General features: G+C 34.7%; 1 protein-coding gene across 1 annotated transcript; it reads right to left on the reverse strand.

Moving 5' to 3' along the window:
• Window positions 1-14,863: 14,863 nt before the first annotated feature.
• Window positions 14,864-20,024, reverse strand: LOC107879350 (ethylene-responsive transcription factor RAP2-3). Its single transcript, XM_016726403.2, has 2 exons — window positions 19,689-20,024; window positions 14,864-15,617 (listed from the first exon to the last, which is right to left on the reverse strand). The coding sequence occupies exons 1-2, from the start codon at window positions 19,909-19,911 to the stop codon at window positions 15,040-15,042; spliced, it is 801 nt and encodes a 266-aa protein (XP_016581889.1). The 5' UTR covers window positions 19,912-20,024; the 3' UTR covers window positions 14,864-15,039.
• Between the last annotated feature and the right edge of the window lie 330 nt (window positions 20,025-20,354).

Consider the following 20,354-nt stretch of genomic DNA (forward strand, 5'->3'; position numbering starts at 1 on the left):
ACCTTGATGGTCTCTTCTATCATAGGGTTTGTTGGACTTATTCTTATGTCTAGACCTGTTAACCCTAGAGGTATCAGGATTATCACAATCTCCTGGACAGGCTCGGTGAACTCTAGATTTAGAGGCTCTACCAGATTGAGAATTTCTGTTCTTGGCACCCTGAGATGAGAAAGGAAGTCCTTCATTTCCTTGTTGCTTGCTCTTAGGGATTCTAGGGCATTCAAACTCTCTACCCTCTCGAGAGTGTAACGCCCCGATTCCCGATAATCGAAACACCACACGGTGCTTATGATCCCGAAGGACCACCAGCTAATCCTTTTTCTTATATCAGTACCTGTTCACTGCATAATGTAATAAAATACATGCGAAAATTGGCTAACACTTGCCATAAGGTTCAAACATCTAGAAATATATAATACCTTAAACCACACACTAATACATTTGTCAAAAAAGCCTCTACACTGCCTGAACTGTGGAATTGAAGGGACAATTCCCCAACTAACTCCATCTACTAAAATCAAATACTGTAATAACAACATCCTCGAATGATGAGGACTCACTGCTGCACTCACTGCTGCTATACAAGTGACTTCTAAGGTGCTCCAAGTTTCACTCCTCTGAACCTATGGTGCCCCAAAATAAAAGAACACCATAGCATGAATGCGTCAGTACTAAGATGTACTGAGTATGCAAGCAGGGAAGGCTAAATGCAAGGTCTTATGCATGAACATTTAATCAACATAATAATCATGAGAATAACGAACGAGTACATCTATATTAATGCACAGTTCACAACCATTATAACAATTATAACGACTCCAGATACCACAGCTCGGATACCACTTTACTGTCCTCGGAACTCACTACTGTACTGGGGTACTGCATTACTGAATCATAGGATACCAACACTGATCAATCGAATACACTCACACCCTTTACTCTTGAAGATTTATACTGACACAGAAACCATGAGAAGTAGTTAGATAACCCACCATGACTCCTCATAAGCAACTGAATATGTGGGGGTGCACGCAATACTTTGAATAATATCTTTGATTTCGTAAAACATGCGTACGGAAAATGAAGACTCACATGGCTTGAATTTCATTATCCATACTTCTCATAATATTATAGAGAGGAAAACATAAGTAAAATTCCATAAATCATCATAAAATCGTCAATATTCATCATAAATTCTCATGACTCATCATAGACAACCAAACTCATCAACTCAAGACTCGGAGCGACTCGATAGTTCAAGAAACATACTCTTATGGATAGGGGAGTTTTCTATAACTGACAACCCCACGTGAGCTGCATGGAATACCAATGTTTTCCCTCCTAGGGAGAGAACTCCCATTGGCGGGAGTGTTGTACTCTTTCCAGGGAGTACAACCTTAAAGCTTTCATAATCATAATTCAGCTCTCTGGCCAACAATATCACCATCAACAACCCTACGGTGTCACATAGGTTTGGGGAAATACTAAATTTCCCTCTCGGTGCTAAGTAATACTCCCCGACTAGCTCAGAACGCATTAGGAAATCCACCACAACATCACAAGGGTCTATCATAAAGACCAAATCAAATATCTTTCTCATTTATCAAATCATATCAATTTGTGGATTCCTAACTCAACATATTTTAACTCAAAACATTTTAATTTTCCTCAACATCAAAATGGTATCAATAACAAAGCATTTCGTCTCTGCAAGCTTAAAATCAATATAAATCATCCCGACTCTGCGGATGCAAATCAATATTCTCAAATGATCATTCTTTCATTTCAATATTCAAATCATGACAATAGCTTTTGAAAAGCATTTAAAATTTTCAAATCTTAGTAAGATTTTGTATGTTGTAATGTAACTCAAATCATGGCTCTTATATCAAGAATCCTCAAAAATATAATTTCATAGTAGCGGTATGCAATTTATGACATAAAATCTCAATTCAAGAAAACAAGATAATAAGGTTATTATGTATACCAATAATGGACGATTCAAAGTTCCATAAATCATATCTTGAAAACACTTGAAATATCAACTCATGGTAGAAATATGAAATTCACCATATCAAATCATAACTTGGGAATAATAAAGTAATCATGTACACCAAAGCTTAAACAATTTATATTTTTCATAACCTCATAATTCGTCATTAAAACATCTTGGGTATTTACCCACTTTAAAAAATCATGAAATTTCAATGATAAAAATCAATTCTTTGGGCACAAGAATGAAAAGATATTCTTGTTCAAAACCCCACATACTAAGTTCACACGGAATTCATTTTAAGTTCTCAAATCATCGAAAAATCATCGATCGTAGCACGACTAAGATTATTGCGCAACTGACTCAGCTCTAGACCAGCAGACTATTCCGGGCATACGTACCCCCAGCAATCAATAACATAAGTAATGCATTGTATACAACAACGCATACTCACATGCCTACAGGCCATCATGCCCCATGCATTCATTAACACCTCACACCAATTATTTGAAGATCATATTCATATACAAGTATTGGGATCTCATGCCATTACATCGTAGATCATTCAACAAGGATGCATATGGTTAAGGAAGAATACAACATAACATAGTTCATCCAATCAGGATACACACAAATAACATACATTCAACACATCATGATTCACTTCTCAAGGTTCTTTCCTTTAAGATCTTGATATATGCAATTCGACCCATAATTAGACATTTCACACTTAGCGTGGCCTAATGGCCTTATCATTTCCCTTAAGCACCATAGTAAACATATAGCATACAAGTATGGTATGAACTCATCACTTCAATCACAAGGGGTCATACGATCCATTCTTCTTCAACTAGGCATTTCTACAATTACCTTGCATGCACCATTTAGGGCGTAGGTCAGTATGAACAATTACATGTGCTACAACACCATCATTCATCTTAATTCCACTAACTAAATTACTCGTCCTCACTTACAACCATATCATAAGCCTTCCACACAATATTCCCAATTTTAGACAATAACATGGAGTTCATGTTGAACGTATACATAGAAAGTAGTCTAGTCATTTAGAACGTATTATATCCTAAGAACATAAATTTATAGCCTCTTAGACAATTCCACAAACACCTTACATGCACTTTTAGGCATTGGTGAATTCATCAAATTTTCATGTTTTCCGCCACCCCATATATCTCATCCAACAAACATAATCATCACATGCATGTATCAACCAACATACGCCATCACCACACACATATATATATATCAACCAACATGTATAATCATCATATATATATATATATATATATATATATATATATATCAAGTAACATACATAATCCTCATATATATCTCATCGTCAAATATCAATCAACATATATATATATACACATCATCAAAGTCTAGAAAAAAAAATATATATATTTATACATAACTTGAACTTTCAAAAAGGGATTCGTGGACTCTATTGATGAAAGAAGTCCATAGATAAACACTTGCGTACCTTAGACTCCGTAGCCAGAAGAGATTGGCGAAAGGAATTCTTGAATCAAAGCCTCCAACTAATTTTCCCCAATTCAAAACCCTAAGCCTAACTTGATATATATATATATATATATATATACATATAAGAGAAATGAAAGGAAAATAATATAAGTTCTCAGCTGAATGGGGTATTTATAGAGGTTTAAAAGTGGTGAAAGACTAAAATGCCCCTAAGAAACAAATAAAACCCGAATCTATCCATGGGGGACTGTTTTGATAGGCTGAAATAGATCGACCATGATGTTTTACTCCAATATCCAAATTGAATGAAACAAATTTCATTGGAAAGAAGACTCTCAGGGCTTTTCGTTGATATATTGCAGCTCACACAGTTCATTATGTACAAGGAGTTATGATTGTTTAAAGTTGGAGAAAAAATATGCCTGGCCTCAGTACTTTTTCCTGCACGTTTTACTGTTCATCAATATTCACCGTTCGATCGAAATGTTCGTAATCATCGCTCGAGTGTCCGTTTTGGATGACCCACATATAGCTGGAAAGCTTATTCGATGCTCTTCGCAACGGTGGGTCTAACTCTAGGAAATTCCACACGAAAAAATTATAAATCATTCTAGAAGATAGGACCCAATACGTTTACGCACAAAATTTTGACGAAAAATTTTCTAGGGTATTACATCATCTCCCCCTTGGAAACATTCGTCCTCGATTGTGAAGGCCAGATCAAGAATACTAATCGACTGGGTTTATTCAAGACAGCAACACATCTTAAAATATAACCACACGACTGAAGCAACCAATACTCTGCGTACTTTCACTAGTCATTCACATCTATCCTATAAAATATTCAACAACCCACTCATGGGTAAATTTTCACAACACACATACATCTCAAATGCATAGAATCATAACTCAACCAATCTCTTCAATACATGTTCAAACATACCCATAATTTGAGTTCCTTTCTATTGAACGTGCATATTAAATACGAATATACCTAATATACCAAATTCTCGAAAGCATAACTAGAAATGCAACGAACGATGAGGTTAACATCACAGAAAGAGCATGGACATGTAATTATTATAACATTATGGGGTATCTCCCCCTTGGGACCCAAGGTCCCTCTAGACATATTTCACTGAAATAAGAATGGGTCGGGAACTATCTCTCTTTACTGCTTTTCCATACCTACTAGCACCACTACCAGCTTCTGAGGGCCTGACTTGTCACTTTCTCTATCATCATCCTCTCAACTTTAAGTCATCGTCAGATACTTTTGAACACTTGGCTAAACTCCGAACTGAACAAAAATCAATTTACTCTAGAGTTTAGGGCACAAAAATACACATAAGTGATAACTTAACTCATCTCGGAGAACTGCTCCTGAAAGCATGAATTCACTACTGATGCTAATACCAGTGCTATTTCTTAGAATACAATTCTTATCTTTCTTTAGTCTCTACAATCATCGACACATACATACACTCTTTTCAAAACCTACTTGTCTCACTAAACACATTATCTGCTTCGATTTCTTCATCGGCTACTAATACCACATTCACATCTTAATACTTAGTTTGGAGTCCACAAAATTACATTCTTCAAAGATTCAAGCTTAGCTTCTAAAAGATGACATAAATATCCAAAAATCTTTAATAAACATACTATTCTCATTCTAGCCTTCAAATATCACATCTCTTAAACTTATACTTCTCCACACCATGAGAATCGCAGCTATATCTCTATCAATCAACACATATAATTTCCAACTTCCACACTTAGATTCTTACATATATAATTTCAAGCCTATTCATTCACCATATGAATAGCTAACCCCATAAGGCATACTCTGCTCACTTTAGAGAACACTGTCCCAAAACTATCTGCGGGGACCGTCAGAGAAAGTTCTATCTGAAAGACTTTGGCTTCACTACTTTTGTTACCTTAAGAGTAAGGTAAATATGACATAATTAGATCATTACAAGAGTCTATATAACTCTCTTAGAAAATCTTGCTATAGCATGATATGGATCATGAATGAACGAAAACTCTTCTAAACATCCCATAGCCTCCCGTACATGAATGTGGCGCGCAACACACTCTTTTACAAGACTCTACTAGATGCGACTTTTAGACTCCCTAGGACACTGTTGAACGTTAGGCTCTGATACCAAGTTTGTAATGCCCCAATTCCCGAGAGCTGGAACGCCACACGGTGCTTATGATCCCAAAGGACCACAAGCTAACCTTTTTTCTGATATCTGTACCTGTTCACTGCATAATATAATAAAATACATGTGAAAACTAGCTATGTCACGCCTTAAATCCTATTGGGGCAGACTGGAACCCGTAACTGAGGAGGCTCGGGAGAACCAGCTCATAACCTTATACTTTCCATGCATACCTCTATGACAACCCAAAATTCGGACAGCATCATGTCGCATATAAAAGAAAATAATCACCTGTATAAGCTCGAGCACACATATATATATGTATATACAATACTTGGCTGTTGGAGCTATCACTTCTATCAGCAAAACACCACCTTGACTGTATATTAGGTCTACAAAGCCTCTAGACAATACACAGAGTTTAGCTAAGGTCGGGACGCACCCCGCTATATAACTAACTTCTATACAATACCAAAAGTGACTGGATATGACACGGAAAGCCCCGAAGCAAACTGGAGCTCACCAAAAGCAGCTGGATATACTGGCTCCTACTTGTGCGGTGTATGAGTTGAGGTACCTGTGCCTGCAGCATAAAAAGCAGGTCCCCCGTGGGGGATGTCAGTATGAAATATGTACTGAGTATGTAAAGCTGTAGATAATCACTTATGATATAGGAGCTTAATAGAAATCAGAAACAAGTGAATAAATCATAATAAGAGTGGACCACACTTACTAGAACTTGTGACAACTTGTACATTGTATTTATTCAATCACTTTACCTTCGTTCTTATCATCTTTGTAATCATTAGTGTACTGTACTATGACCATTAGGCTGCCTCCAGTACATATCAACTAGGATCGACCCATGATAGGCTTATGCCCCTGGGATACCACCCATAAACACATAAATAGGGATCGGCCCATGATAGGATTATACCCCTGGGATACCACCCGATAAGAGAGAACTTCCATCACTTAGTTCAATTAATCTTTGAGATTGTTATTTCGATTGCCACCGTATTTTTGATACTTTGAAACAATGACACATCAATAAGAGACATATAAATAGACCATCAATGCAATAACAATGACGTAAGAACTCATTGGCACATCAATGAAGTGTTTTGGAGTCATCAATGCCATAATAATAAAGTAGAAACTTATTGGTATATCAATGAAACATTTTGGAGTCATTAATAGCACATAGATCTTGTTTGAGTAACCGGATACCTTCTGACATTCATTAGTTCAATAAATATGTAAGATTTGGAAAACAAGTAAGTATTGGAATGTCTTGACATCTTGTAGGGTGGAAACAAGTTCATTGGTAACGTAGGACATCATACAAAACCATTATAGATCACATATTATTGAATAACTTTGGAAACTTCCTTAATAGAACAATTGTTCACTTTCATGCCGAAGATATGGTATAGAGTATGCTTTACATACCTGACTGTCAACCTTCAATACTAGTCCCAAATGGACTTCCCGTCTTTTCGGATTACTTATCTACAATGAACATATATAGCAATCTAGTATTAGCAACCAAACATCACAATTCAATTATTTGAATTCGCCAAACTAGTAGTTAAGTAGTAATCCTTAATTACACCATAAAGGGTGTCACTTTAACCCTCTTATACTCCAATTACATTCACATGCCATGTATATTCATACAACATCCTCCAATATCAAGTTTAGATTCATTTATCCTTCCAACCAATCCATTAAACCAAATTGAGCCATAGACATAAATAATCATCAATTCAATAGTATATCACCATATCCACCTTCCATAACTCAATTACCATATCCACCTTCCATAATTCTATACAACCAAACCATGCAAAATAGTCCATAACCCATTTCCATCACCTTTCAATAACATCCAATACATATAATCCTCTATCATACATATACATATGGAAAAGAACAAAGGCAAACAATATTCATACCTTAGAATTCACCTCTTGATTATGCAATCCTGTTTGCACAAATAATAGGTGTCGTTCGAAGCTCTTGAGATGACAAACGCAGTTATCGGATTACTTTGAAATTTCTACGATTGAATCAAAAGTAATTTAAAGGTCAAATTTGGCTAGGGTTTGTTCTTTCTCAATGATTGATGATGAAAATGAGTTTTTGAAATTATATACATGTATATATACACATATTCCCATCCATAATATAATAGGAAATGACTAAAACGCCTTTAAAATTTAAATAATGTCAAATCTGTCCTTTGGTGGACTGTTTTGATAAGCTAAAGTAGATAGACCATAACTCTTTGCTCCGATATCGAATTTGGGTGAAATTGGTATCGTTGGAAGGACAATTCCAAGGGATTTCATTTCATATAAAGTAGGCCACCCAGTTCGTCCTGTACAAGGAGTTATGGTCGTTTGAAGTTGACCCTAAAAATCTATTTTGATAGGCTAAAGTAAAACGAGTATAACTCCTTACTCAGACGTTGGATTTTGATGAAACCAATTGAATTGGAAAGAAGATTCAAAGATCTTTCTTTTCATATGTTGAAACTCTCCCAGTTCATTATATTAAGGGAGTTATGATCGTTTCAAGTTGACCCAAAAATTTGGCTGGCCTCAGTAGTTTGTGTGCAGGAAATTTTCCTGCACATTTACTATTCCCAAATATCCCGGCCACCGTTTTATTATTTCGAACGTGCTCGATTATATTCAAAACATATCCATTTTTGGAAATCTTATTCAATAACCTTCGCATGGAACCATCGATGGGCAAATTTCGGCATAAATAAAATAAAAAATTAATTCCATATAAATAAGACCAATACACGTACTTGAATACACCAATACACGTACTTGAATACGGGGTGTTATAGGCTAACACTTGCCATAAGGTTCAAACAAATAGAAATATACAATACCTTAAACCACACACTAATACATCTATCTGAAAAGCCTCTACACTGCCTGAACTGTGGAGTTGAAGGGACATTTCCCCAACTAACTCCGTCTACTAAAATCAAATGTTGTAATAACAACATCCTCGGATGATGAAGACTCACTGCTGCACCCACTGCTGCTATACAAGTGACTTCTAAGATGATCCAAGTTTCACTCCTCTGAACCTATGGTGCCCCAAAATAAAAAAAAACACCATAGCGCGAATGCGTCAGTACTAAGATTTACTGAGTATGTAAGCAGGTAAGGCTAAATGCAAGGGCTTATGCATGAACATTTAATCAACACAATAATCATGAGAATAACGAATGAGTACACATATATGAATGCACAGTTCACAACCACTATAACAATTATAACGACTCCAGATACCACAGCTCGGATACCACTTTACTGTCCTCGGAACTCACTATTATATTAGGGTACTGCATTACTGAATCACAGTATACCAACACTGATCAATCGAATACACTCACACCCCTGACTCCTGAAGATTTATACTGACACAAAAACCGTGAAAAGTAGTTACATAACTCACCATGACTCCTCATAAGCAACTGAATATGTGGAGGTGCACGCAATAATTTAAATAATATCTTTGATTTCGTAAAACATGCGTACGGAAAATGAAGACTCACATGGCTTGAATTTCATTATCCATACTTGTCATAATATTAGAGAGAGGAAAACATAAGTAAAGTCCCATAAATAATCATAAAATTATCAATATTCATCATATATTCTCATGACTCATCATAGACAACCAAACTCATCAACTCAAGACTCGGAGCGACTCGATAGTTCAAGAAACATACTCTTATGGACAGGGGAGTTTCTTATAACCGACAACCCTACGTGAGCTGCATGGAATACCAACGTTTTCCCTCCTAGGGAGAGAACTCCCATTGGCGGGAGTGTTGTACTCTTACCAGGGAGTACAACCTTAAATCTTTCATAATCACAATTCGGCTCTCTGGCCAATAATATCATCATTAACAACCCTACGGTGGCACATAGGTTTGGGGATATTAATTTCCCTCTCGGTGCTAAGTAATACTCCCTGACTAGATTAGAACCCGTTAGGAAATCCACCACAATATCACAAGGGTCTATCATAAAGACCAAATCAAATCTCTTTCTCATTTATCAAATCATATCAATTTGTGGATTCCTAACTCAACACATTTTAGCTCAAAATATTTTAATTTTCCTCAATATCAACATGGTATCAATAACAAAGCATTTTGTCTCTACGAGCTTAAAATCAATATAAATCATCCCGACTCTGCGAATGCAAATCTATATTCTCAAATGATCATTCTTTCATTTCAATATTCAAATCATGACAATAGCTTTTGAAAAGCATTTAAGATCTTCAAATCATAGTAAGATTTTGTATGTCGTAATGTAACTCAAATCATGGATTTTATATCAAAAATCCTCAAAAAAAATAATTTCATAGTAGTGGTATGAAATTTATGGCATAAAATCTCAATTCAAGAAAACAAGATAATAAGGTTATTATGTTTACCAATATTGGACGATTCAAAGTTCCATAAATCATATCTTGAAAACACTTGAAATATCAACTCATGGTAGAAATATGAAATTCACCATATCAAATCATAACTTGGGAATAATAAAGTAATCATGTACATCAAAGATTAAACAATTTATATTTTTCATAACCTCATAATTCGTCATTAAAACATCTTGGGTATTTACCCACTTTGCAAAATCATGAAATTCCAATGATAAAAATCAATTCTTTGGGCATAAGAATGAAAAGATATTCTTGTTCAAAACCCCGCATACTAAGTTCTCATGGAATTCATTTTAAGTTCTCAAATCATCGGAAATTCATCGATCGTAGCACGACTAAGATTATCGTGGAACTGACTCAGCTCTAGACCAGAAGACTATTCCGGGCATACGTACCCCCAGTAATCAATAACATAAGTAATGCATAGTATACAACAATGCATACTCACATGCCCACAGGCCATCATGCCCCATGCATTCATTAACACCTTACACCAATTATTTGAAGATCATATTCATATACAAGTATTGGGATCTCATACCATTACATCGTAGATCATTCAACAAGGATGCATATGGTTAAGAAAGAGTATAACATAATATAGTTCATCCAATCGGGATACACACAAATAACATACATTCAACACATCATGATTCACTTCTCAAGGTTCTTTCCTTTAAGATCTTCAATTCGACCCATAATTAGACATTTCATACTTAGCGTGGCCTAATGACCTTATCACTTCCCTTAGGTACCATATAAACATGTAGCATGCAAGTATGGTATGAACTCATCACTTCGATCATAAGGGGTCATACGATCCAGTCTTCTTCAACTAGGCATTTCTACAATTACCTTGCATGCACCATTTACGGAATAGGTTAGTATGAACAATTACATGTGCTAAAACACCATCATTCATCTTAATTCCACCAACTAAATCCCTCGTCCACACTTACAACCATATAATAAGCCTTCCACACAACATCCCCAATTTTAGATAATAACATGGAGTTCATGTTGAACGTATACATAGGAAATAGTCTAGTCATTTAGAACTTATTATATCCTAAGAACGTATATTTATAGCCTCTTAGACAATTCTACAAACGCCTTACATGCACTTTAAGGCATTGGTGAATTCGTCAAATTCTTATATTTTTCGCCACCCCATATATCTCATCCAACACACATAATCATCACATGCATGTATCAACCAACATGTATAATCATCATATATATATATATCAAGTAACATACATAATCCTCATATATATCTCAACCATCAAATATCAATCAACATATATATATACACATCATCAAAGTCTAGAAAATATATATATATATATACATACATAACTTGAACTTTCAAAAAGGGATTCGTGGACTCTATGGACGAAAGGAGTCCATAGATAAACACTTGCATACCTTAGACTCCGTAGCCGGAAGAGATTGACGGAAGGAATTCTTGAATCAAAGCCTCCAACTAATTTCCCCCAATTCAAAACCCTAACCCTAACTTGATATATATATATATATATATATATATATATATATAAGAGAAATGAGAGGAAAATAATACAAGTTCTCAGCTGAATGGGGTATTTATAGAGGTTTAAAAGAGTGATGAAACACCAAAATGTCCCTATGAAATAAATAAAACCCGAATCTGTTCATGGGGGACTGTTTTGATAGGCTGAAATAGATCGACCATGACATTTTACTCCAATATCCAAATTGAATGAAACCAATTTCATTGAAAAGAAGACTCTCAGGGCTTTCCATTGATATATAGAAGCCCACACAGTTCATTATGTACAAAGAGTTATGGTCGTTTAAAGTTGGACCAAAAATACACCTGGCCTCAGTACTTTTTCCTGGACGTTTTACTATTCATCACTATTCACCGTTCGATCAGAATGTTCGTAACTCATCGCTCGGGTGTCTGTTTTGGATGATCCACATATCGTTGGAAAGCTTATTTGATGATCTTCACAATGGTTGGTCTAACTCTAGGAAATTCCACACGAAAAAAAATTATAAATTGTTCTTGAAGATAGGACCCAATATGTTTACACACAAAATTTTGATGAAAATTTTTTTGAGGTATTATAGAGAGTTAGATAAGGAGAGGGTGGGGGAGTAGATTGTGCCATATCCTGGCTGTGAGGGGCCATTTTCTCCCCAGTTAGAGGTGCAAAAGTTGATCCCAAGATTATTATTGTAGGGTTGTGAGGAGGGAAGAAAAGAAGTCCTAGACTGAGCTGGTTCATGATGCTGTCTAGGGACTCCGTTCTCAGTTCCTCCTGGAATGGTGAGTTGATCACATGGAATAGGGTGGTCATCCAAACATTAGACCCAAATACCTGTAGACCCTGATTGAGGCTCACCATTGCTAGTTGAGCCAGGTATTGAGGGTCCTGGATTAAGATGGTGATATGTCTCCCTTCCCATTCCAGGTAAAGAGGGACCGTTTGGTTGGATAGATAAACTTCTGTCCAAGAAGTTAGTTGATGGTCCAGGTAGAGTGGGGATATAATGATGGTGATTTGGTTGGAGTTTGGAGAATCTATAAGAGTTTTCTTGAGAAGGTTCTGTCATTTTCACCTCAGAATATAAAGAGTGAGAGGAGGTAGGAGAAGGCAGCTGAGGAGTTTTCCCACGGAGAACACCACTAATATTTAATGCACTGTCCAAAATTGAGACATTCTCAATCACATCATTGCGGAAAGTGGAAAGGTTTCCCACAGTTGTGAGTGGAGTCTAATGATTGCCCAAGTCTATGTGTCTTAGGGGTAGCCCACAAGGAAGAGCTTTTTATATTTTAACATCAGTTTGTAAGAGAGAAGAATTAATTTTAGAAGGGAGGGAATATGGTAAGATGGACCGGGTCCCTTAAGGCTCAAGTGGGTCTTGGCTAAGGCCCAAAGTAGCCATGAAAAATGGGTTGATTTCCCAAAGTGTCGTTTTATGGGCCTCCTGTAATGTTATTGAGCTGGGCTTTTTCTTTTGTGAGCCCATGACTTAAATTAGCAGCATTTTTTTAGAAGGCTTAGAATTAGGCTTGGGCTTTGATAGCTGACCTTGGGTCGGCCCATGAGGTAAAGTCTTAAAGGGTGGGGATGACACTTCAACGGCGCCGCCTCTGACGTACTATGGTTTAGAAACTTACCTGACACCGCATCGAGACAATGGGTGTTTCTTTGGTGTTTGAGTGATGACTCATTTGCATTGCCTTCTTTCTTTAGAGAAGTGGACCGTCTGCCACTCGTGGGAGCTGTCTTCTGTCGGTTTGATCTTCTCCGACCCGCTGGAGATGGGTTGTGTTGATGCTCCAAATCCATTTAGCTCATGTTGTGTAGTTCTGAGTAGGTACGAGCATATGGATGCTGTGTGGCCTAATCGTCCGCAATTTTTGCATAGAAAACCCTTTCCTTCGTAGAGTAGGGGCTGGGTGTTGTGATTAATAGATATTGAAGCTGCTATCGTAGTATCCAGTGGTATTTGGACGCAAATCGGCGTATCGACCCCTTAGTGCCACCGAAGTGCAAGCATCAACCTTTAATAGTTTCCCAATCTTATTGCCTATCTGTTATAGGATGAGGTCATCATATAATTCAGTTGGTAGATGAGGCAGCCTGACCCAAATGACGGTGGAATCCACCTTAGAATTACTAGGTACGAAGTTGGTTCCCATTTTCACACTGAGACAAAAGAGTCGGCGATGAACCAGGGTCTGCCATGAGAATTGACGATTGACTTTCTGCTTTGGAGAGTTTGGCTGTATAGAAACCCATCCCTAAATCAACTAGGGATAGGGGTTCTTGGAGATTCCAAAGCTCTTCCAATTTCCCCTTTAGGTATTGGTGGTTGAAATTTGATTTGACCAGCTTAACTATGACGGAGTGAATTCAAGGAGCATACAACCTCCGTTTATCCTCTTCCGTCAGCAGAATGTCTTGGTCTATGGTTCCAGGGTTTCCATCCTTCACTGGTGTCCCAATTTCTAAATTCAAATACGTGGGTGTGATTTTTCCCATTGTTACGTCCTTATAAGAGAGGGGGAAGGGAAGGGTCTCCGCCATGAGTATTTCGTTTGAGGTGGTCGGTATTAGGGGGTTTGATAATAATGGTGAAGTTAAAGTTGGATCCATGGCGAAAGTCGGTGCCAAGAGGTGAGGAGATAGTTAGTGAGAGGGGAGCCTTTCTCTCTCAATGCTTATTGTCATTGTTATGAACACTCTGTTATGAACACAGTGTTCTTTGAACTTATATAAATGCTTATTGTCATTGTTAGAATAAATTGGTGCTCAGATTATATGCTATACAAATTTTCAATATAAAAGCTTATTGTCATTGTTAGAATAAATTGGTGCTCAGATTATATGCTATACAACTTTTCAGAATAAATTAACGCTTTTTTAAAAAATGCTGAAATTGATATTCGAACCATTACTACAAAATTCCAATCTTATTTCTATAATAGATGTTTCTAAAGAGGTTCAATGAACATTCGCGGACAAGAAAAGTATTTTAATTTATTTTCTGCCGACTTCCAACACCTTTGCTTTAAAGGGCTATAACTTGAAAGGGACGAAATATATAGTTATATACAACAGAGTGTTCATAACCTTTTTTTAATGTTAATATGCATGCACCAAACATCATAAGCATAATCCAACATTTAGAAATCATAAACAGCACAAGACAACAAACATTAATACTATTATAATTGCATGCAAAGACACGCAACTTATTAGCATATGTACTTTCTCCATTACTACTGCAGTCAAACGCTAAATAGTCACACACTCACCCAGAAAATACACACCAAACAACTCAGGATGAAATTAACTAACTACTATGATAATTTGATCATGCTCAATAGACCGGCTGCTGAGTAGCAGCAAAGTCCTCCATCAGAAAAACATTAAAGGGATCAGAATCAACGATTCCTGAAAACTGAGATGAATCTGCTGGCTCCAACTCCAGGAATGATTCCAAGTTGGAAATCTGTTCCTTGAGCTCATAATCATCATGATGATTATCCTGATCAGCAGCAGCGGCCACTTCCATGGGGTAGTAGGGTACTGTTTCATTCGGATATCCGAAGTTCATCAACGAGGAGTTGTCAGAAATTATGTTAGAACTTTCGAGGAGTGCTGGAGGATCAGGGACGGTGGTGCTAGCGCACTGTCGCTTGGCTGGTGGTGATGGGGTGGAAAGTGACTGGGGAAAGTTGAGCTTGGCCTTGTCACCACGGATGCGCTTGGCAGCCTCATCATATGCCCTGGCAGCTTCCTCTGCTGTGTTGAACGTACCGAGCCACACACGGACACCCTTCCGAGGATCACGAATCTCAGCAGCCCATTTTCCCCATGTTCTCTGCCTTATTCCTCTGTACTTGTTCTTCCTCGGTCTTGACCCACTGCTCTCCTTCTCAACCTTCAAACTCGTACCTGCATATTCAATTCACCTCCTTATTCATCAATAATAGTTATTTTCCACATTAGTCAGCAGCAGCGTACACAATTTTTATTTTAAAAGAAAAATTGATATAAAGATGTACACAGGGAACATTTATTAATTGTTATACATACATATTTATAGATAGCTTTTCTTCGTCACATCATTTCATTGGCTTGCGTTGCTTACCATGGTTGATGTCATGTTGATTCATTATTTGACCTTAAATAATTCAACAGCTCTCTTCTCCGTAAGTGGCGCTTTAATATGATTAATATGATTAGTTTAGCTGACAGGAACTAAAGCAAGGTCTCTGATATCAATATGATGAGGTGGCCCAGGCGATCAATTTTAGTATTTGACATATGTAAAAAAGACACTAGTCACTTAGTTCTATGACATTCAAAAAAAATCAAGCAAATCTTAATTTTTGGTAAACTAAAATTTGATGTCTAATTCTACCTTTTTATGATTTTCCCTCGTGAAGGATCGATTAATTTTGGTCAATATTTGGAACTAAAACGGATTAAATAATTTATTTTTGATCAATACTTTAAATATTTCAAGAAATCATATTAAAATGTATTATGCCATAACTTACAATTTTTCTTAAATCAAAATGACCAAAGAATAATTTCCAAAAAAGACAGATCTGATTATTCCTACTAAGAGGGTGCTGCCTTGTTTTTACACAAAAAAGAGGGTGCCTAATTTTGCAGAAAAAAGAAATATTTTTTGTCCAGAGAGATATCCCAAACAAATATAACTTCATCATATTAATTATTTTTCATCATATTTATTATTTTTGTTTCTTCCTTTTTATACGGTTATGATAAGTTTGAGCATGATAATTGATTTGAAAACGTCAAAAAAGAAAAAAATAACAATATACTAGTTTGATTGAAGCAGAGCACATGATCAAATGGATAAACGCGATTGACGGATAATACTCGATTAAATTATTTAAAGAACATACATAAATTTTGAAATTACATCATTGCCGCAATAAAATTTGATTTTTTTAATAAAAGATTGGGAGTAAGTTTTTGTATACATCCTGCTGGCTGATGCAATAAAGAAGATAGAAAGGATATGTGCATACGTACGTAGCTACATATAACAAAAGCCATAAAATTTCTAATATATGTTCTACAAAATTATAGGTCACTTGAATTCGCACTACTGCCACGTCCCATAATTGTATTTATTCGCTGTCTATCCCAATAAATTTTCAATTCTTTTTCATTCTTTTTTACTCGCCAGTCATTTTTTACTTTGTTATAATAAATTTTTATATTCTTTTAAAAAATGATAAATAAAGTGTAAGTTATATTATAATATTCGTACTCAATATAATACTTCCTCCATTTCAAAATAAATGGATGTTAAACTACTTTTTAATATCTAAAACGAAAAAGGCTCAAATATGTCACTGAATTATCAAAAATGGCTCATTTATATCATCCATTAAAAGTTGGATTCATTTATGCCATCGCCATTACAAAACTGGCTCATCCATGCCATTACTTTTTAACAGCCGATTTTTAAAAACAACCTTGCCACGTGGCAGCTTATTAGAGGGTCACGTCATTTTTTATTTTATTTTTTATTTTTTAAAAAAAATTCTTTTAAATTTTTTTCTCTAATCCATTAAAAAGAATTCACCCAATTTTTTGATCCATTGAAAATTAATTTGATCTATACTTTTAAAATTTGATTAATTTTTCATGATCAAACAAATATTTAAAGAATTTTTTTTTTTAAATCTACTACTAAAATTTATAACCAAACGCTATTCTAATTAAGCATATAATATGTCTTAGCATACATGAAATATTTTGTCAGTCGAATGTAAGTAACTTTTTAGTTTTTTATTTTTTTTATTAAGTATAGAATGGCATCATCACCATCAGGGGCATCAGGGGCGGCTCAAGCAAATTTATGGCCTAAGACAAAAATCAAACGGAGGCCTTGCGTTTTATTTTTTTATATAAAATTTTTTTTCTATAAATAGTATTTAATATATTTCTTCAAATTTGTAATTTATTATTACTAAACAAAAATAGATCCCTCAAATTTTGGAGTCTTAGGCGGCCGCCTTTTCTCCTAAAGGGTTGAGCCGCCCCTAATCAGCATTCAACATTTGTACATAATACGTTATGTATCATCATTTATCATTGCAAAAACAGAAAGGCGACAACATGCCGACATATATAGTATACGTAGAGTTGGCAAAATGAAAAGCTAACTATTAATAATATAATAATAATATTTGATGTTTATATATCCCTCCAGTTTCAACTGAAAAATGACAAAGTGAATTTTTAAAAAAAAAAAAGTGATAAAAAGCATGGAGTGTATACTCTCTCCGTTCCTTTTTAGTTACTTGTCCGTCAATTAAAATAACTATTTTATTATAATATATTTATTAAATGATGTTTACTATTGTATTTGAAATTAATTTGAAGAAAAACATAATTAATATTAAAGGTAAAATATGAAAACAATCTTAATATGTCAAAAATGATAAAAAAACGAATCGAACGAGAATGTTTTAAGAATATATTCATGAAAAATTAATCAAATTTTAAAAACATAAATCAAATTAATTTTCAATGGATCAAAAAGTTGCGTGAATTCTTTTTAATGGATCAAAAAAAATTAATTTTTTAAAAAAATAAAAAAAATAAAAAAAATAAAAAAATAAAAAATGACGTGACTCTCTAATAAGCTGTCACGTGGTAAAGCTATTTTTAAAAACCATTTATTAAAAAATAATGGCATGGATGGGTCAGTTTTATAACGGCGATGGCATGAATAGGCCCTACTTTTAACGGATGGCATAAATGAGTCATTTCTGACAGTTCAATTTTACCCTTTTGCTTAATAAGGTTTTTAAGTACTTTATATTTTCTCGAAAAATAATTTAAAAATAATTAAAAGAATAATAATAAAAAGTAATCAACAATTTATGTTGTAAAAGTTTTTTTTTCTTAAAGAATACATCATATCCAATAATTCAATTATTTTGAAATGAAGGTAATTCTACTAGTACCCTTTTAATCTTGACAAATGATTTTGAAAATAAGTAATAAATGTTAAAGGTAAAACATCAAGAAAAAAACATTTTCTATTTATTTCTACTTGTTCATACTCTTAAATAGTTTTTTTTGTTTACTTCTCACTTTTAATCTATTAAAAAAAATAATTATTTTTTATTCACTCTCAACATTAATTATTTATTTTTAAATATTTTTAAGGCTTAACATCATACATCAATTAAGATGATATCCTGATAAAATATAAAATTAATTGTTATTTGTAAATAGCATCTAAAATTTAAAGTGAACAAGTAAAAAAGGAGTGAGAACTTTCTTTTTTCCTGTGGTATGAAGAAGTAAAAAGTAAAAAGTAAAAATTCGTTTTAACACCATAAAACAAGTAAACGTAAACATAGAAAATATTTATTTCTTGTTCCTATGAATAAATTAAACCCAAATAACATATATCACTTGTAAAAAGAACTTTCACGTAGTTGATTTACTCCATGTGTTCTGTTTCTGATACTGGATAATTTTTTTCAATAGGATTTTCTAAAAAAGTTCAATTATACGAGATCTGAAATATTATATTACTTCGTGCATTTCTATGCATTTTATTTCAGAAATTTGTAGGTAGTAATGTACAAATTCACCTGAAAATTAGATATGGAGTAATTTCAACAAAGACGCAAAGAAGCTGAAAATAAAAGCCATAAACTATGATATGTATTGTATTTTCGAAAAAAAGAGTGGTACTAAAAGGCTAATAAATGATCAATTGAACGTTCACTTTACTCCCTCCGTTTCAAATTTAAGACCACAAAATAAAAATGTTTGATATATCTTTAGTTTAAGATTAAAAAAAACTAAAACTCTATTTCTACTTTCTAAAATCAAACAAGTGAAAACTAGATAAATAAATTAAAACAGAGGAATAATTTTTATTTTACTAGTATTAATCTCGAGATAATAATCATTAGATACTAGCACATTATACAGCACAAGCACATATATATATGTTACCTTTTATGAGCTGAGCAGATTTGGCAGAATCAGATTTCTTAGGCTTATCAACGGAGTGAGTGGAAGAGCGAGCGGAATCAGGTTTTCCGGCAATGGAGGATGAGGAGGAAGAGGACCAGTAGTCGGAGATTGGGTCCAGCTCAGCCCAAAGGTCACGAGTAGAAAGTTTCCGGCACAAGTTTCCGACTGGCTCATAATCGGAGATTATGGCACCTCCACACATCTTTGTTACTGTTGGTTTTTTTTTCTTTTCTTTTTTTTGAGTGAGAAAATGAAAGGGACGGTGTTATTGTGCTTGGGGTGAGTGTTTAGTTATAGTAGAGGACAATTGCAGTTTAGTCCTTTAGTTGTCCATTAATGTAATCTTTGTTTCTCCTTGATAATCAATTACGTAAATACACCCTGAAAGCTCATGTAATGTTCACTTTTAGTCCCTTCTCATGAAATGCATGCAATTTCGACAATTGTTGTCCGTTAAAGCACATGGAAACCAGCACTTACGTTACGATCATACTCCTTCGTTGCCTAAACATTTATCATGCTTTATTTTGTACACATGAAACTTTAGAGTAATTTGATTAAATTATTTTTTAAAATTAATATTTATTTATTACATCATATTAATATCTTTTCATATTTATCACTATGAATAAAGGTAGAAACAAA

The sequence above is a fragment of the Capsicum annuum genome, chromosome 1 (assembly GCF_002878395.1).
Source record: "Capsicum annuum cultivar UCD-10X-F1 chromosome 1, UCD10Xv1.1, whole genome shotgun sequence".
Classification (NCBI taxonomy): Eukaryota; Viridiplantae; Streptophyta; class Magnoliopsida; order Solanales; family Solanaceae; genus Capsicum; species Capsicum annuum.